The sequence below is a fragment of the Staurois parvus genome, unplaced genomic scaffold (assembly GCF_062004578.1).
Source record: "Staurois parvus isolate SC_StPar_1 unplaced genomic scaffold, SC_StPar_1.0 ptg000229l, whole genome shotgun sequence".
In the NCBI taxonomy this organism is placed as follows: Eukaryota; Metazoa; Chordata; class Amphibia; order Anura; family Ranidae; genus Staurois; species Staurois parvus.
In genome coordinates, this window is record NW_028318025.1 from 6177474 (window position 1) to 6198051 (window position 20578).

Genomic DNA, 20578 nt, shown 5'->3' on the forward strand with positions numbered 1-20578 from the left:
TGCAAGCAATACTGCCTATCAAACTATCACTAATTGCAACTGGGAATTCCATTTAAATGGCCATTACTGAACACTGTGGCTATAGGATGAGAGTCTATAGTGTCTCAAGCATTTCAGTTATTGGCAGGCTTTATTGGCTGCACTAGATAGACTTTCCTCCTCCCCTTTTTTTTTTTTTTTTTTTTTTGCCTTTTCAACCTAATTATGCTAAGGATTCTTATCCAATATAGAATGGAACAATGGCACCCTCCTGCCTGACATCCTTTCAACTGAAAATAGAAGGGGCTGGGAGGTTAAAGGATAAGTTCACCTTTTGTGACAGCTAAGGGGGATCTTCTCCTCTCGCTAGCTGTCACAATTTATTTTAGAAAAGTGGCTGTGTGGGGCTCAGCCCACCTGGCTGCGTCACTCATTCACAGTATTCTGTGAATAGGAAAGCTACAAGTTTTTTTAAACAATCCAGTGTTGTGCTTCACCAATATACATCACCATATAAAGACATCAAAATAAAACAAAAAACTTAATTTGCACAAAAACAGATATTGCATAAACCTCTGTATATGAAATAGTCCCAAATTGCAATATAGTGCATTGTCACAGATGTAACATGCTTTAGTTCCAAAGTGCTTCTTTGACACCCAGTGCTTCAATAATATGTTTCCAAAAACTTTCAAGTGTGTCCACTTCCACCAGCTGTGCTCTCACCTGATCTATATGGCCAAACCACTAGGTGAGGTCATAAATGGCATGTGTCCCTTATTATGGACTGATGTCTGTTGTTCAATGGGAACGGGTAAGTTCTTCCATTGAGTATCCCTCTTCCTCCTCCTTCTCAACACCCTTCCACCATCATGTTTACATTGGGAAGAGATGACCAAAACATAGTGTTTTATTCTGATAAAACGTTTTATTTAAAAAACGTTTTCCACTCACATTTATAAAGTAATAATGAGCTTCATATAATATATCTCCAGTGAAATACAATGCTGTGAATGTAGATCCTCTAACCTCAAGCCTACAGCCGGCTACATCCTCAATCCTGTTCTGCGAGCATCGTGACGTCAAAGTCCTTTTCCTAATAGAATCACACGTAGCAATGGTTTGTTCTTCTCCAATGCCTCCTCTCTCTGCATGACTCACTAGGAATTGATGAAGCTGACACCTCCACCTCCTGGCAGATTGTCCACTCTCCTTCCAGCACACACTGGAAGGCATTGGAGAGCGACAATCCATTGCTACTTGTGATTGTTAGGAAAAGGGCTTTGACAAGTAGCAATGGTTTGTTCCTCTCCAATGCCTTCCAGTGCATGCTGGATGTTTGTATTGTACATAATACCAACTTTTCTTCTCGTCTATAAATGTACATTTATATAATTCAACAATAGCAAAGCTTTGTTTCCCATAAATTACTCTGTATATTTGTTTACTTCTATAGAAATGGCAGGTAAGGGAAGAGGAAGAGGGGCTAACTTTACATTTGACCTACAAGCCATTGGTTTCTCAAGAGGTGATTCTCTTCCTGAAACTCAAGCACAGCCTTTGCCTCTATTCCCCGTAAGTCCGTTTTGATAAACTTTAAAGGGCACTTGTATTTGTAGATAACTGTACTTCATGGAGGACCAAATGTAGCTGAGAGGAGTGTATGGGTTTATAGATTGTAGCATTTATTACCAGTTCTGACATTAAATGGTGTTTTTGTAATCCTTTTGGTGATGACCAATGTAAACTATCTTTGGACATGCAAAATTCTGATATATTGATATTGTGTGCTAAGGGATTTATGGCAAGAAATCAAGAGCAGGCGAGCATAGGGAATGGCTGACCTCTGCGCTCCTCCACCGTCGGGCACATTTTCTCCTCAATCGGCCTCCTGGGGAGCTGGTTCCATCCCCCACCCCTGCCCCCCCCCCCCCCCCCGCTGCCATGGGGGAAAAAAACGCAGCCTCCAGCGCTCGATTTCAGAGCCGGCCCGCCGATGCGCCTCGGCCTTGATTTTGGCTGCATCCCCGCAGCTACCCTCGGGCTGCCCAGACGCCTTCTCGGACAGGGAGAGCCTGCCAAACAACTCTGTAGACCTCCCACAGCCCTCCTCGCGGGCCGCAGGCCACGCACAGCCCTCCTCGCGGGCCGCAGGCCACGCACAGCCCTCCTCGCGGGCCGCAGGCCACGCACAGCCCTCCTCGCAGGCCGCAGGCCACGCACAGCCCCCCTCGCGGGCCGCAGACCTCCTGGCCAGGTTTAAGACCATGCTGCAGCAGGAGCTTCACACCGCTACCTCCAGACTAGCGAATCATCTCACCAAGGAAATTTGTGAATTGGGAAGCCGCACTGATGTTCTTGAAGATGAGATGGATGCCGCGGCTACGGTGATTGAAAATCATGAACAGGACCTTTCAGATCTGAGAAGAGAGCTTGACGCGGCTCTCTTGTGCTTGGAAGATTTTGAGAATAGGTCCTATCAGGGTATTCTTCACCTGGCCGAAGCCATAGTTGACCTCAGGTCTGCTGATACTGCGCTTTTTCAAGAGCTGGATCCGGCGATACCGATAGACCATCTGGAGTTCAATTACATTCATCGCGCCTTGGGTCCGAGGAGGTCTGAGGGTCCTCCTAGGGACATCATAATTAAATTCACCTATCACCGTACAAAAGAATCGCTCCTTCGCTTTGCATGAGACAAGCAGGATCTTTGCTTTCAAGGTCATCCGTACCAGCTGTTCGCGGATCTGGCACCATCCAGAAACGTTGACAGATGAAACCCTTTACGTCAGTCCTCCTGAACCATCATATCAAGTACCAATGGGGCTTTCCATTTAAGCTTACGTTTGCGTACCAAGGCCGGAACCATGTTGTCCACAATCCATAAGAGGCCAAGTCGACCCTGGAGGCGCTACACCTTCTGCCCTCGCGGGTTACCTCCGACAGCCCAGTGCGGCCTTCCGGTTCCCATCCTCCTTCATCTCAGCTGGGGTGTATATGGGAGAAAGTTGGTAGCCGTAAACGCTCCCTCTCTAGTACTCCTCTGTTGTCCGGATCCTCCCGCTCCAATCCAGGTTGAGTACGGTTGGATGGGTAAGACTTTTCAGATGGCTTAATCCACTGCCGTGACTCTCCGCATTTCTGATGGGGCTGAGACCTTGACTGGCCCTTGTTGGGTGAACGTTTTGTATGTTTTTGATGTTGCTTATTTTTAATTTTAGTTTGAGTTTAAGTTTGAAATATTCTTCTATGTAATACTGGTCTGTACTGGTGGTGACCCTCGTTCCCCGCCAGCTCCTTGGGGTCCAATTTTTTTTAAGTTGAATTTTTTTCTTTTTTGTATTTCCTGCTAATTTCTTTTTTTTTTTTTTTTTTTTTAATATATATCGGGGGCCTCCGTGGCTCATGGTCCTATGCCTTATATGATTGGTGCCGGCTTCCTATCTAACGGGGCCGTGACCCAGGAATGCCTCATTTATATATTGATATGTCTGTGTACCTGTTTACATTTTCTTTTATGTATTATGGTGTCATATTATGCATTATTAAGGTAATGTACTTGATGTTGTTTTTTTTGCCTGTTTTGTTCCCTTTTTTTTCCCTCCTCCCTTCCCTTCCCCTTTTTTCTCTTTCCTTTTTCTACCCCTTCCCCCTTCCTTCCCCTCCCCATGAAGGTTCGTTTTGTATTATGTTTATGACGCACCCATGTGCCCGGTGGTAGAGCCACCCCCTATGTGTGTCCTTACGGTTGGGACGCAATTTGCACTGAGTGTAGTTTCATTGCACTACCTTAGAGTGTACAGTTTCTTCTTCTGTCACGTGTGTGTGTGTTTTTTTTTTTTTTTCTCACGGATCCGGGGCAGCCCTGGGTAAGGTTGCATTTGAGGATTGGACCGTTATTCCTACCGTACTTTGGCAGCTGAATTCCCTTGACTCAGTATGGCTTTAAAACCTTTGAAGATTTTCTCAAAATATCCATGGTTTTAATTCTCTGACCAAGTGTTCTAAAATGTTCCATCATCTAAAGTCCCAAGACGTGGACGTAGTCTGCCTACAGGAGACAAGGTTTTCTCAATCCTCCGCGCCACGCTACCTCTCCCACCATTATCCGACCTTTTTCTCTGCTTCGGCCCTTGAGAAGCATAGGGGCGTGGTGATCGCTTTTAGATGCAATCTGCTGTTTACCTGCAACCTGGAAGTAGCTGACCCCACCGGTAGGTATTTGCTCCTCCGGGGTACCCTTTGGGATCAGGAGGTGACCCTGGTGGGTTATTACGCGCCAAATAGATTTCAACACAAATTTTTTTTCTCACTTGCCGAAGGTGATTTCGCACCACCAACGCGGTGTCTTCTTATTGTTGGGAGATTCAAATGTTGCTCTTAATTCCTCTGTCGATTGCCATGACCCGACGGTAGGGACCCCTAGCCACGACCTTTCTCAGGAATCTAAATTGCGTGCTATGCTGCAAGCTTATTGTTTGGTTGATGTCTAGCGAGAAATTCATCCTACAACACGGGAATACACTTTTTATTCGGCCCCACACTTGAGCTTTTGTAGAATAGATCACGTTTTCATTTGCTCCCAACATTTATCTTTAATTCAAAAGATTGTCATCTCGACCTCACACTGGTCTGATCATGACCCATTGGTCTTTTCACTGTGTCTTTCTGGCATGGCTCGGCCCTCTTTTCTGTGGAGACTCAGTGAATCCCTGCTCACCACTCGGGCTTCTTGCTCCCAGGTTCTTTCACACATTCAATCCTATTTTACGGACAATGTGGGTTCTGTATCCTCGGCCGTTTCTCTGTGGGAGGCTCACAAAGCCACTGTTAGGGGTCATTTGATTCAAATTGCCTCGTCCAGGAAATGGGCCAGAGAGAAGAGTATGTTGGAATTGACCTCGAGATTGGCTACTTGGAAAGCCTGCCGGACTACGGCCAATAGGAAAGCTCAAGATGTGGTGGCTGCTAAACTTGATCTTTTCTCCACTATACGAGCTGAGAAAGCCTTACGTTGGGCTGGATATAGATTTTGTACTTGCGCCAATAAACTGGGGCCAATGTTGGCCAAGAAACTTAATTCGCTTGGTCGCACGCATAAACCTGTTAAACTCCGCATGAGGGGCGGTGGCCTTACCTCAGACCCTGTGAAGATTACTCCTAGATTTGTGGATTTTTTTTGTCCTCTCTTTACCAAAAACTGAACACCTGTGTCACTGAACATGCTGATAGCTTTTTTGCTGAGCTACACCTACCCTCTTTATCCGATGCAGCCCGAGATGCCCTGAATGCGGATATCTGAATCTGAACTCTACCAAGCCATCAAATCTTTGAAGGCCTCCAAGGCTCCAGGCCCAGATGGGTTTTCTGGGCTCTACTATAAAAAATGGTTCCTCATTTGACAGCCTTTTATTCAATTCTTTGAAGCAGGGTTCCTGGCTTTCTTTGGAGACTCTTCAGGCGCATATTACTTTGATCCCTAAGAAAGCTGAAGATGCCTTTGAACCGCAAGCTTTCAGACCGATCTCGCTGCTAAACGTGGACTTTAAGATTCTGGGAAAGATTCTGAGCACCCGAAATTAATAAGTATTTACTCTCACTTATTCATCGAGATCAGGTTGGCTTCGTTCCTGGGGCGACAAGCTGCTGATAACATCTGTAAAGTCATCCATCTCATTCATATTTTACATCGCCGTTCCTTTTATCCCTAGACATTTATAAAGCGTTCAATTCACTTTCTTGGGAATATTTGGCATATACGCTGTCTAGATGGGGGTTTGGTGACGCATTTCTGGCTTGGATCTCGGTTTTATATTAGTCTCCCACGGCCTCTGTTAAATTTGCAGGTTTCTTTTCCTCATCCTTCTCTATTTTCAGGGGCACAAGACAGGGATGCCCATTATCACCTGCTCTTTTTGTTCTCGCTCTTGAAACTTTAGCTGCAGCCATTCGAAGTCACCCGGATATTTCTGGTGTCCCCTATGCTGGCACTCAATATAAGGCCAACTTTTATGCAGATGATGCCCTTTTGGTTTTAACCAATCCTCTCATCACTCTCCCCAACCTCCAGGTCATATTGGACCGTTTTTCGACTATATCTGGCCTTCGCATCAATTTGTCTAAAACCACGGCATTGAATATTCTGCTCCCTGCCGACCTGGTTGAACGGTTGCAGACACAATTTCCCTACCGTTGGGCATCCCATTCTCTGGCTTACACTTGCTTCCTCCTACTCTGCCTTATTTTCAGCTTATTATCCCTTATTGCGCTCTGTTACGTCCCTGTTTCATTCTTGGCAGTTTCCTTCTTGATCATGTATTGGCCGGATACATGCTGTTAAGATGACTATCCTGCCGAAGATCCTGTACTTTTTCTGTACTCTCCCTATTCATGTCGATGCGTCTTTTCTTCATGTACTACAGAGCCAGATTCTCAGTTTTTTTATTTGGGCTCATAAACGTCCCAGAGTGCCTAGAGCCACTCTGTATACTCATAGACTACAGGGAGGTTTGGGAGTTCCACACGTTTCTAGTTACTATTTGGCGGCTCAGATTTCCCATTTGTCTATGCTTCATGCCACGACAGATATCCCGTTATGGGTACTCTTAGAATTACCCAACTGTGCTTCGCTTTCCCTAACTACATTGCTTTGGCTCTTGCCTAAGTTGCGCCCTCCGGCTTTGAGCCTTATCATGCTTCACAGTTTAAGAACCTGGGATTCTGTAAAATATTCGGGTAATTTGATTTCGTCATTCCTACCTCTTATGCCGATTACGCATAATCCTTTATTTCCGCCAGGCCTAGAACATCCCCCTTCTTTCTCTTGGTGGACCTTCCATGGCTTTGTAATTGTACATGATTTTCTGAGCGCTCATATGCTTCCATCTTGGGAGTCTCTTTGAGAATCAAGGGGGGTCCTGGCACGGGAATATTATTGGTATTTGCAATTGCACCACTGGGTCCTATCCCTCAATCATACCTCTACATATCCTTACCACAAAACGCCCTTTGAGCACACTTGTCAGCATTCCCCAGGGTCCCCTGGTCTCATTTCTGTAATTTATGCCTCCCTTAACAGTAGGTCTTCCTCATCACCCCTGTCTTTTGTCTCTCAATGGGAGCGAGATCTGAGTGTTTTGATTGCGGTGGAGGATTAGCGTAGGGCCTGGGGGATGGTGGCAAAATGTTCATTCAATACAGTCACTCTTGAGTCAGCCTACAAAGTTCTACTGCAGTGGTACTGGGTCCCGGCTCAGACTGCTCACTTTCATCCAACTTGTGGAGATAGGTGTTTCTGGAACTGTGGTCTACGCGGGGACGTCTTGCACATTTTGGTGGTCATGCCCACGATTGATAGGCTTCTGGTCTAGGGTTTTTGGTTTGCTACAAACGCTATTTCATATTACAGTCCGTAGGGATGCAAAGGTGGCCCTCCTGCATTGCCCAATTTTGGGTCTGTCTAGGTCTCAACAGAAATTGGCATCCTACCTATTCATTTCGGCCAAACGTGCTATAGCTCAAGCTTGGCGAACCTCTTCGGTAGCCTTCCAGGGGGGTAAAGACCCGGATGAATGCAATGTTGTTCAATGAACAGATGTCTAGCATTCTTCATGACTCTCATCTGAGATTCCTTAAGGTTTCGAAACCTTAGAAACATTAGTCCTTACCATCCCTGCCTCCTACTAGTAATGGCCTCCTATAGTCGCTGCCTGTGATAGCCCTGGATCCGTGATCCCTCTAGTTTCTCTTCTTTCATGTTTTCTTTCTGATTCCCTTTTTGTTTTATTTTATTTTTCTTCTAACCTTTTTCTTCTTTTTTCCGATATGTTGGATTACTGCTGCTATTTGGCTCGGTTTTTTGCCGTCCCTTCTTGATGTCATTGGACATTTCGTTATTTGACTAATACAAGTTAGCAGGATGTCTCTGTTTATATGTTATTGTTCTGCTCTGCCCCTGCAAGGGCGTATTTTGAGCTTGTTATATTCTTAAAAACAAAACTTTCTTAATAAAAAATATTGAAACAGAAATCAAGAGCAGGTCTGAGAAAAGTGAAACTAAATCAGAAAGGAACATGCATGAGGCCTTTCTGCCCTATAGTGGTAATAGTGGGCATCTTGCTATGCCTATTTGTAGATATACAATTATGGCCAAAAAAAATTGCCACCCCTGCATTTGTCAGATAATGCACCACTTCGTCCAGAAAATTGTTGCAATTACAAATGTTAGACATATCATGTTTGTTTTGTTTATATTGGTGTGACACAAAGTGGAGAAACAAAAAGCCAAATCTGACACATTCCATGCAAAACCACAAAAATTGATTGGACAAAATTATTGGCACCTTCTCAAAATTGTAAGAACTAATTGAATTCCAAGTTTGTGATGCTCCTGTAATTTGTAATTCAACTAGCCTGTATTAATTAACAGGTGCTGACAATATAGAAACCACTCTGGCAACCAGTTAAAATGGTGAAAAATTTCCTTAACCTTTCTGTTATGTGTCTCTGTCTGCCGCATGGAGAAGACAGTGCAAAATTGTCTGATTTAAAAACAAAAATTGTGGAAAAGCATGGACAATCTCAAGGTTACAAGTTAGTCTCCAGAGATCTTAATGCTGCTGTGTCCACTGTGCACAACATTGTCAAGAGGTTTACAGCCCATGGCATAGTTAATCTCCCTGGAGTGAACAAAAGAGAAAACTTGATCAAAGATTTGAAGGAAGGATTGTTCAACTGGTGGATAAAGAACCTTGATCAACTTTCAGACAAATTCAAGCTGACCTTCAGGCACAGGGTACAACTCGTTAGCTCGCATTATACGTCGCCATCTGAATGAAAAGAGATTATGGTAGGAGACTCGGGAGGATCGAACTGCTGACACAGAGTTTGCTAAAACTTACCTGAAGAAGCCAAAATCCATTTGGGAGAATGTGCTGTGGACAGACAAAACAAAATTACAAGGTTTTTGGAAATCCCATCATTCTACTCTTTTCAGAAAAAAGCCTTTAAAGACCTTTTTAAAGAAAAGAATACAGTCAGTGGAGGTTCACTGATGTTTTTGGGTTGCTTTGCAGTTTCATGCACTGGATGTCTTGACCATGTGCATGACATTATGAAACCTGAAGACTACCGAAGAATTCTGGTGTGCAATATAGGGCCCAGTGTCAGAAAGTTGGGTCTCTGTCAGAGGTCATGGGTCTTACAGCAGGACAATGACCCAAAGCACAAGTCAAAACTCACCCAGAAATGGTTTAAGACAAAGTGCTGGAGGGTACTGAACTGGCCAGCAATCAGTCCAGATCTCTATCCCATAGAGCACCTGTGGAGAGGTCTCAAAACAGCTGTTTGGAAAAGGAACCCTTCCAATCTGAGAGATCTGGAGCAGTCAGCAAAAGAGTGGTCCAAAATTCCAGCAGAGAGGTGTAAGAAGCTCATTGATGGTTACAGAAAGTGACTGATTTCAGTTATTTTTTTCCAAGGGGTGTGCTACCAAATATCAAATTGAGGGTGCCAATAATTTTTGTTCAGTCGATTTTTGGGTTTTGCATGGAATGTGTCAGGTTTGCCTTTTTTTGTTTCTCTACATTTTTGTGTCATAGCAATACAAACAAAAGAAACAAACATGGGAATGCCTAAACATTTGTAATTGCAACAATTGTTTTGGGCAACGTGGTGCATAATCTAATAGCATTGCAGGGGTGCCAAAATTTTTGGTCATGACTGTATACAGGTTAACTTTTCTATAACTCTGCACTGGCTGCCCAGCTCCATCCAAAAAAATATTTTTCTTTAAGTTCTTACTGCTATGTCATCATTCGTTCCATCCTATGTTGCCTGTGCTAACTTTTTGTTTCTTTTCCCAGATTATAGAATACAAAACTGCTTCTCTGATAGAAGGAGAAGATCAGGATTATTTATTAGCATTAAAACAAGAACTACGAGGAAACCTGAAAAGACTGCCATATTACATAAGTCAAGGAGTTGTGAAGCAAAGTATGATATTCTTTTTGGGGTTTTTTTGTGTTTAAAGTCCGGGCTAGAAATATGTTGTCTGGAAAATTTGAGACATTGAAAATCAATATTTTTATTCATTTCCAGAGAGCAGGCAGAACTCTTGGCTCACTTTAAAGCCCATGTTTAGTGAAAATTAAAAAAAAAAATCAGCACAAGGGACAATGCTTACTTTCAGTGAGACCTGACCCTTGTGCTGTTGGCTGCTCCCTGCACTCCACATTCCTGTTCCCTTGCAGCCTTAATCTTCTGGTGCTGTGGGGGTTATCATGATCAGCTAGGCCTGTCACAGGCACTCGCCAAGAGTGCCAATTATGCCTGCCCTTTTTGGCCTCCTGCATTCATAAAAGAAGTACTATAGCTTCTATCTGAAGATTTTTCTATGAATGGAGGAGGTGGACTTTTCATTCATTCATCAAAAAAAAAAATGACTAAACAGTGTTATCCTGCCATTGTTTAGTTGCTTTATTTATAGAATTCAGTAACTCAAGCATCACTTTCACTTTACACAGGCAGCAAAAAGAGTGACTCCCCTGCCTGCTCTGTTTACCAGTATTTGTATAAAGTAAATTGAACATTACCTGTTTTGGCTTCCAAATTCTCATTTAACAGGACATACTGTATTCCCAGTCACAATACTGATTTTAAAAGTTCTATTCATAGTGCTTTTCATAGGTAACAAGCCCAAACCATTTCCAAGTGCAATGTTACATTTTGCATTGCAGGAATTGAGAAGTATATCACAAAGTATGAAATAGAAGCCGAAAAAAAACTCCATGAGGAATGGGTGCCAGGTAAGTGTTTTGTAATCACTTTCCTATAGAGAAAACCTGTGGACTCTAGAGTCGGTAGAACTTGGCTTTTGGTGCTTACATATCTGTTTAGTTTGCTCAGCAACTCAAAACTCTAAAAACCTACTTTATTTTATGAACTAAAGGGTGATTAGAGCCGATCTGTCCATGATGTTGTCTGTGTCTTCTGTGCCACTCTTGTCTTTTTAGGCCTTTTAGATCGCTCACCTTACTACATAGGCCAATAGGGAGTTTAAGGCCAATACTGAAATCAAATGAGCATCTGTGCAGGCACTGAGAGAGCCCTTGTTATACTGATGCATGGGTAAGTTGATAGCATCTCTTTAAATAACTTATGAGAACAGAAATATGGAAGCTGTCACTGTTGGCCTAGTTTGAACTAGTGTAAGAACCTGTCTTTGGCAAGCTTTTGTTTGTATCACATTTAGACTCTATTTCTCAGGTATGGCAGAATTCTAAAAGTGAACGTTATGAGGCATAAAAGGATTTGGCAAAGGTGAGATGAAGTAGACTAGAACACTGGCAAAATGCTCCCTTCCCTGTTTTCTGCCTCCATTCTTGCCTATGGGAAAATGTCTCCTTTAGCTCCTGAAGCCTGTTGGGATATGCAAGTTACCTATCCCAAGGAGCATCAGATTCAACAGTGGCCAGAGGAGAGCAGACTCGATGGAGCATCATCAGGGGGCCAGCAGCCTGAACCAGAAATAGTCTGCTCCTGATGACATTAGAAAAGAAGATGGTGGCATGGGACACTGTAGCAGCAAAGCATCTAGATCACAGCAGAAATTACTGAGTTTTAACATATGCGAAGGATTACCCCAAGCGAAAAAGAGGAAAGCCAAAAAATAAAATACACTGAAAGGGTGAAGTATGTGAATGAGGGCATATAACAAATATAAAGCAGATGTTATCCCAAAGCACAGCCACCTGCTGGTTACCACTGGGAAGGCAACCTGGTAGGTAAAACAGAAATTACTGGGACCATCCAAAGGGGCAAGCCATAGACTGGTCATCCTCAGCAAAGGCATTGTATTTATCATAACAAAGGAAATGGGTGAACCTGTATGATCAAGCAAAGCTTCTCATTCAGTGGTCTGTTTATACTAGGGGGTGCTTTTGCCAGTTGAGGTACATTTTTAATATGTTAACATTTTAAACAGTACATCATAACTAAAAATGTTTTTAACTATGAGTTATTTAAAAGCGTAAGCCGTTCTAAGCATTAAAGCTGGCAATAAATGAAGAAAGGTGATGGTACACTTGGGAGAGGCAGGCCCACACTAAAAAGGTAATTAGTTTTATAATCTAGTAAGAGTGGAATCTGGTACTTGTTTGGCCTTCCTATTTGTAGGTTAGAAATGTTCACATCTGTTTTATTTTTCATTTATAGATTGGCGAACACTTCCAAAGGAGATGAAAGCAGTGAAGAAGAAGGCTAAGAAACGTAACAACAATTTATTTTGTAACTGATGGCACGTGCCTGGGATGGTTGTGTAGAAAAGTTAAAAAGCAATGTAAAAAATGCTGTTGTGATTATATTCATATGATGCTAAAATGTTAGTGTTCTCAAAAGAATCTTTGCTTTTGGGTTACTATTGAAAGGGGTTTTTTTGTTTAAGTGGAAATCCTAGGATTCCTCCCTCTTAGAAAGCAATGGCTGGTGAATTTTACAAGTGCATCTCCCAATGTAATGTTACATCTGCAGGATGAAGGTACAACGGCAATGGAGGCTTCAGTATTCACTAAAAACATAAAGTAAATTGACCAAAAAGCTTGTATTCTTTTTTTTAAATATAATCAATGCATGTACCAGTATGGATGATATTGAAGATGGGATTATTTTTAAATACAATGCTCAAACTATAAAACAAAATCTGCTATGGAATGACTGAATTTTCATAACTTGCACTGGGAAAAGCTGAAATTCAGGCACCCCCAACAACTGTGCAGGGAGCCCAACTGTTGGGTATTACTGCTGTGGCTTCCTTAGAGAGATTTCCCATAGCTTTCCATTCTGGGAACATTTGACGAGACTGGAAGCAAGATTAAAAAAAAAAAAAAAAAATTCCTCTTTACTCCCTCATGACGGAGGGTAAAACAGATGTTAACACCAGAACACAATTTTGCAACTTTAACGTGTTTGTAAAACTGTATATATCATCACAACTACTTAATGTATTCAAGTGAATTATAACTTTTTTTTTTTTTTTTTTCTTTCTTCTAGACAAATTGGGCTTTTATAGGTTGGAGTTCAGTGTGCCTCTGTGCCTTTTTAAGTAGGGGAGGCTCCCTCCAGGCATACCTGATACCAATCTATCCATTAATATATATGTGCTCCTGCTATTAAATCTCTGAAAATTTATAGAGCTAGGACTGTAAATAATACTGGAGTGCCACAGTGCGACATGGCCTCTGCAGCTTACACGTGTATTTGCAAAAGTGTGCAAACTAAACCCCTGGTTGTAACGTGAACTGTTAGACAGGACAATTTGTTTTTTTTGCAGGCTGGCTGGTAAGTTGAGCCTGGAATTTTTTCTTTGTTGTTTTTTCATTTGGTAGTAAATGGTAATGGATATCTCCTCCCCCCCCCCCCCTTCCCTTTTATTTTTCAAAACATTATCAAAGGGCAACTGGCTTAAAATAGTAAACAAGAAAAACAATTTTTTATTTTGGTTGTATTTTTTTTTTTTTCTTGCTACTACTATAACCTACCACCAAAAGAACAATGCAAAATACATTTCTCCTGCTCCTAATGATCACAGTGATACCACACATGTGTATATTCTTTGTACCTGTGGTAGGGTCCAGAAACAATTGTGCTCATTTTGCATTTTTATCCTACCTAAAACACATTGCTACTAATTTAAAAAAAAAAGTTTCCTACCTAAAATACACTGACCTTGATCTACAGTGAAGGAAATACGGTAAGTATTTGATTTCACAAAGAAATGAGCAGTCTAAAAATTGAATGGTAGGGCTTCCCTGTTCCTGATCGTTCATACAGGACCCATAGCTCTTGGTGAGAGCCCAGTCCCTGTGCAGGGAGCGCACTGTGCAACCTCCCCGAAGAAGACCCTCTTCAGTAAAGATGCATATACAGTATGTGTACAGCGGTGACAAGGGTTTAACATAAAAAAAAAAGTTCTGTCGTTGCAAAACTGTTGCTGATCTAGAGATTCCCCTCACTTTCTGTTCTAGGGACATTTTTTTTTTCTCCCCATGCAGGAGCTGATGTATTCTCTCCAATGGAACAGTAAAAACATGCCAGGAGATCTAATCCTTCTCCGCTGTAACCAAAAATTTAAAAAAGGTTTTGACTATAGATACACTTTAAATGTGGTAAACCTGGTAATGTGTGTACAATATCCTACATATCTCTCTATGATGTGGAGGAGTGTGAAGCCGTTCTACACGGATTTGCAATAAAACAAATTTTCTGCCCAATTTCTGCAAGCAGAAGCCACAACATAAGTAATCTCAACATTCATTTGCCAATGAGAAACCTCAAGTCACAGAAGTTGTAATGGAATTGTACATTTTTACAAAAACCCAAAACTATACACTGTGGTCTAAAGAAGGACAAAAAAATTATGATTTGAATTTGTGCTTGCTAGATTGTTCCTTGTCTGGAAAAGAACTACTGCCGCCACCACATCTAAGGACTGGTAACCTGCAATATAAAGTTTTGTGTAAAAGTGGTGATCTAGTAGAGTTTTGTTGGGCTCCAGTAACAGGAAACTCATCCTGACTACAAGCCATATAGAATGAAATCTCTATAACCGTTAACGTCAAGTGTTTAAATCTATCATTGGCTACAATATTTCATAAGTTTAAAAAGACTGGATCCATGTTTATACTGCTACTTATTTTTTACCAGGTGTGAAAAAAGCAGAAAGTAAAAAGGTCATTGCCAACGTAGATGTCCTAAAGAAAATTGAGGTAAGTTGCAATATTCATTTATGAGGCTCATTTAGTAACTGTAGGGGAAAAAAAGGGCTAGGTGTAACTAGAAGGTCAGCAGAGGCAAGAGCTAAAGGAGTAGACAGAACCAGTTGAAAAGGCCAGAAGAAAACTAGATGTTACAACAGTCCCTAGGGTGCACATTGCCTGACCAGAATGTGCATCCGAGTTACCAGTTGACGTTCATACACTGTGGGATGTTATTGGGGGGGGGTTCTCTTCCCTATTGTCAAGGTCCTACCTTTTCCCAGAGGTTATGTTACTCCATGTGCTGGCATCCATCTTGGATTTCTGCAGAGCATGGTGGGAATCTTTTATGCCTTCAGGTCTCGGAGGTCCATCCCCCAGAGGGGTGTGGCTGATTACATATAAGCCTGTGGTCCGCACATGCTCTTTGCACTTGTGTCTTGTCTTTGTGTTGCTACAGCTCTGTTCTGACTCTTGTGACTCTCCTGGAATCTGACTCGACCATTCTTTGTGTTCTCCTTTGATCTGACCCTCCGTTGCTGAACCCGGTCCGTGACCTGTGATTCTCGTCTGCTGTCCTGTACCGTTTTGTCCCGTTGTCGACCCGGCCTGCCCGACTACTCTATTGTCCTTTCCACCAGCTACATGCCATTGGCGGCGGCCATTAGCGCAACTGGGGTGTCTCGGGGGGCCGCGACCTGGTTCCTGGCTGCGTCAAGTCCATCCCCACCATCAGGGGCCCTGGTGAAGGGCAGCCTGGGACTTAGACTCCACGCCCTGAGGGACTTCGGTCTGTGGGTGGTGGTTGTCGTCAGCCAGTGCGTTACATTGTTAATAGGCCTGCTGCCCATTCCAGCATTCCTGTCCTGACACCTATTGACCATAACTTTAGGACTCCCTGAACAATAAACTTATGGTACGTAATATACCACACACACAGGTCTTAATGAAAAGCTTTGTTCTCAGTTGTAAAGAATCATTTTGACCAGAGAGGACGTGGCTAGAAAGAACCACTACATATCTTCATAGCCACAGGATGACCTATACACCACATTTCTCTCTTCCTCTGGTTTGTGTGCCACATGAAGCTTTACTATTTCAATGTATCTTGTTAAGCTAACCTTTTATTTATAAAAAAGGAATTTGGTGAACAAAAAGAGCAGCTCTATGCTAATGTTCTAAAGTAAAGCACAAGTAAATCTATAACTTGATTCACACCTATGCATGTGCGGCAGGTAGGGCAACCCATACATTAAATTCTCAGATCAGAGAGCTTGTAATAAAGTTTTGCCCTGAGATAGACAGACAGCTAGGCAGAATGTGATTTGACATTTACAATATCATCTACAGGCTTTGTTCCTTTTATGTCACAAAACAACCTCCTATGTTAATGCTATTTAAAATATTTGCACTAAACAAATGCATTTCAGCTTCAGTAATTGTAGCTGTTACATATTCTACATACGTCAGCGAGCAATGCATCTTGGAAGGTAGTGCATTTCTGGCATTTGTTTTCTATAGTACTGTATTGATCATTGACCTTGTATGACCATCTTATATTTTGGAGCACCTGAACAAGCAGGCTCTCCCATCTTGTATGTATAACAGCAGTTAAAACTTTAAAAAATTTAAATTTCACCTGGACTTGCACATTATTAAACTAGCAAGGAGCTGGACCCTCTTTATTCCTTGCATTCTTGATTTCTGATAATCAAGACTAACAAGAAAATGCCACAGCAGACAGACGTGCTATTTAAAGCATTGAATAGAAATTAAATGGCAGTGAAACGGTTATTCAGAGTGGTTTTTTTTTAAGTTTTTCCTTTTAATTCCAAACCCTGTGGGGCACTACTTCAAATTGGCCTGAGCACTAACTGAGAACAGTTTTCTCTATTGGATGTCCCTCCTGAAAGATGTGGAAAAATATCTGATTTACTGCACAACAGGGGAGAGTGAAGAATGTTTACATGCCTGAGAATTCTTAAGTTTCCTTTTTATATCTAACTTGCTCATCCTTCTGACATCTTCTAAACTTATTGATACAGGAACTAGAGAAAAAAGGTGATGAAGAAAAATCGGATGAAGAAAGTGAAAAGAAAAAAGGTAGTGGTGATGAAGAAGGGGAGGAAGTTGAGGCAGAGATTGAAGATGAGGAGGAATATGAAGAAGTAATGTATAGATTTTTTTTTTTTTTTAAAACTTAATTATCTTAACAGTTAGAAGTAGATATGTTTTAATAAGGACTCCTCCTTTCAGCCATGAGCCCATATCCACTGATGGCGATCGGTGGAATGGCAGGCAGTGTCACCGATTGGTCAACATGATAGGCATGGTAATTTTGGGGATATACAAAAAGGCACCTTCGTCTAGGTGTAGAGATTTACTAAAAAGAATAAAGGGAAATAAAAATGCACTCACTAATTTTAAAAGAAGATCAAGGCTTGTCATAAACCCATAAAGACCTCCCTAGGATCCCTAGGCTTTAGAGCTCGGCAGGCAAGCGGCTGGCTGAAGCAGTTTGGCCAGGTAGCTGCTGGTGGAAATACAGCTGTCAGGCTGGAACTTGGGCAGCATTGGCTTCCGGGTGTAGCAAGATGGCTGCAACTTCAATCAGCACCTTTCTTTGGTGGGTGATGACGTCAGGATGTGGAGGGAGCGTGGCTACATTGTTCAGGGCAACAGGACCGCCTCTTTGTCAAACCATAGGAAGGGGATTGGCTAAAAGACAAGCCTTATGCTATGAAAGGTGAGAGAGGGTGGGAGCTGGAGGCTGGTAGAATTTCACATTCAGTTGACACCAGACACTATAAAGTAAAAAAAAAGTAAACCATTAGTTCACCACCATGACCTTTTTAAGCGTATTAATTCTGGTACTTTGTGGTGGACTTTACATGTGCTAACACCCTGTGGTAGGTAGAGTCCCACTCCCGTGTTGGCTCATCCTGGTGTTTTATTCCATTATCGACAAAGCAACTGCATACATAATGTATCCACCCAGGAAAACCACACTTAACACAATTCACCACAATGGGCTTGCTCACAAGGATAGGGGTAAGTAAAGCCTTTATCCTTGTGAACAAGCCCATTGTGGTGAAACATGTTAGATAAGTGTGGTTCCCCTGGGTGGAGACATTATGTATGTAGCTGCTTTGTCAATCATGGTAATAACACACCAGGATAAGCTAATACTGGAATATGACTGTTCTCATCTTAGATGGGGCAGAGATGGGCTACATGAGGCCGCACCCAGATTGTCTGTGCATGCTAAGAGGTGAGTGCAGAGCAGTGCCGTGGATTCGGGTATGTTTTAACACACTGTGGTGCCATTCATTTTCATCAAGGCAGTAAACCTCATACACACATGCTTTGCAGCCCACCCCAAATCACCGTAATGAACTATGGTACATGGTAGTTGAAGAAAATCGCTGCAAGGTAGATCTCCTTTTATTATGATCTTTTCTGAACGCGCCAAGACTTTTTTAAGAACTTACTATGTTGTACTTGCTATTTGGATTATAAATCTCCCATTTTTATTGCCTTTCTTTTCCCTTTTTTTTTAACTTAGCAGACAGCCAATATTCCTAATCTTTTCCTGGAATTACTACACTAAACTCCTTGAAACTGTTCTAGTTTTTTGAAATCTTTGCTTTTATATCTTCTAGGGAAATGACTACATTGCCTCCTACTTTGAAGATGGAGATGATTTTGGGAACAGTGATGATAATATGGATGAAGCTACCTACTAGACCTGTATTTTTATAAACTGATACAATACAAGTCAGAAATATATGTAATATGAATTTAAAGTGTTATGCACTCTTTGTTTTTTTTGTTTGCTAAAAAAGGGTACGCTAAGAACCAGTATTTCACTCTGTATGCTTGCTGCAGATAACTTTTAAGCCATAAGGGGCTTAGGCATAGAGTGATTGATAGAGAGAGCCATCTATCTTTTCTTTTTTTTTTTAAATGCACAAAATGCAAATCAGATATGTCAGATCCTAAAAATTACAAATTATATAGTATAAGGGTTCACCTGATCAGATGTATTTAAGCAAGCCTTCATCTATAGGTCAACAAAATTACTGGCTAACCGATATTAATTTGCATGTGGCCAGTTCACAGCAGTTGTAAAGCTAAAGGTTTTTTTAACCTGAGCCTAATCTTGACCCCACACTGCACTCTCTCCCTCCTTACTGGACTCTCTGAAAGCAGTAGGAGCCATTGGCTCCTGCTGCTGTCATCAAATCCAATGATTGGGGGAGGGGCCAAGCTGCACTGTGTGTGGCAGTAGATGCACAATGCGGCTCAGGATCAAGGCCTCCTGCACTCAGAAGGCAGGTGGAGCCAAGAGCATCAGCATGGGGTCCCAGAAAAGGAGGATTGGGGCTGCATATACTTGCCATTCATTTGCTTTCTTGTTGTATTGTATTCAGTCGGAAGTGAAGAGAAGCAGCCAGGACAAAGAAGAAACGGACCTGTGTATGGACTCTATCCAATTCGTGTTGGCTGCCTGAGCAGCCAAGTTCATCCATGCCTGAAAGTTCCATGTATTTCCCTTCACTCCCAGTAGCCAAATTGAACAGCAGAGGAGCAAAGAAGAGGTGTTGTTGTTCATGGACTGAGTATCAGTCTCTGGCAGTTCCTTTACAGCAGGGCTGGTGTGTGAGAGGAAGCAGCAGCACAAAGAGCCAATTAGTGCTGAGGAGGTGCACGCTGATGGGAAGAGAGTTATTGTTTTGACTTTTGTAGTTGAGAAAACAGTTTATCCTAAAGCAACCCCAAAAAATTTGTATCTTTAGTAATGCCTCCCTTTTGGACCAAGATCTAGTCCGTACACTAGTGGAGTGGGGTAAGAGGGACAAACACCTGAATTCTGCAGGGAGATCAACCCACCTAGAAGTATCTGTTATACTTTAGACCTCAGTGGAAGAATTCCCTTCAACAGAGCAGGATTCTTGGGCCTGGGCTGGTGGAAGGGAAGTACACTGTGATTCAATAAAAAAAATTCTAAACCATTTCATTAAATTGTGACCTGTGCTTGGTTACCAAATTACTTAAGTGGCCCTCGCTCCTCAGGTTGAAAGCGTGTGAGAGCTGGAGCTTGGTTTTACTTGTTAGTGTGATTTATTGATTATATCTACCAGTCCCCCCCCAGGTCTGACAATGCTGCTGCCCAAAAGGTGCTCCTTCCTCCAGAGTGGGACCACAATACATGAAGTGTGTTACTGGCCAGATCACCAGGTAAAAACAGGGGAGAACCCCCCCCCCCCAAAAAAAAAAAAGTAAAAGACTTGACTGGAAAGCTGCAATATTACGATTTTGGTTGTGGGTTTAATACTGCTTTAACAATAGAGTCTCTTTAATATTTTCCATACACTTGTTAGGTGGTTTGGGTCATTAGCAGCGATGTGTTATGCATGGGTTAAAAACCTTCCCAAAATGTCATGATGATCAAAACTATTGTGAAAGTGAAAAATAATCTTCTAGAACTGTAGTTGCTTTGTTAGGCTTACATCACACTTTTTATATTGTCATAACAAAAAAAAAAAAACCACACACAATGGGCAAACTAATGAAAATCAGAATAGCAGATAAATGTTTTAAAGTTGGTGAATAGCCTCAAATTGCTTGCAAATCTGCAACAATGTGTTCAGTAATGTTGCTTTGTTACTGCCTGAGGAATAAAAGACTGGGGATCTGTCACCCTTCATCTAGGTTTAGTGTAAACCGACAGCAAAGTCTGTTTACTCTTGGCTGCTTTACATAAAAACCTGAGCACGGAGAGACCTGTCCTCCATCTGCTCTGCTCAGCAGAAGAAGAGCTGACAGATCCCCTGCTGATCAAAACA

The 20578-nt window shown here is 42.1% G+C and overlaps 1 protein-coding gene across 1 annotated transcript; it reads left to right on the forward strand.

Moving 5' to 3' along the window:
• Positions 1 to 1437: 1437 nt before the first annotated feature.
• Positions 1438 to 18576, forward strand: POLR3G (RNA polymerase III subunit G). The gene is made up of 7 exons (XM_089679656.1): positions 1438 to 1554; positions 9843 to 9972; positions 10716 to 10784; positions 12193 to 12246; positions 14680 to 14741; positions 16775 to 16897; positions 18392 to 18576. The coding sequence occupies exons 1-7, from the start codon at positions 1438 to 1440 to the stop codon at positions 18473 to 18475; spliced, it is 639 nt and encodes a 212-aa protein (XP_089535782.1). The 3' UTR covers positions 18476 to 18576.
• The last annotated feature ends 2002 nt before the right edge of the window (positions 18577 to 20578 follow it).

Bases quoted from the DNA above. Each gene is read 5' to 3' on its own strand.
- POLR3G (XM_089679656.1), top strand. From the start codon at position 1,438: ATGGCAGGTAAGGGAAGAGGAAGAGGGGCTAACTTTACATTTGACCTA. The intron at 9,973-10,715 runs GTATGATATTCT...TTTGCATTGCAG, and splicing joins TCAAGGAGTTGTGAAGCAAA to GAATTGAGAAGTATATCACA. The intron at 10,785-12,192 runs GTAAGTGTTTTG...TTTCATTTATAG, and splicing joins CCATGAGGAATGGGTGCCAG to ATTGGCGAACACTTCCAAAG.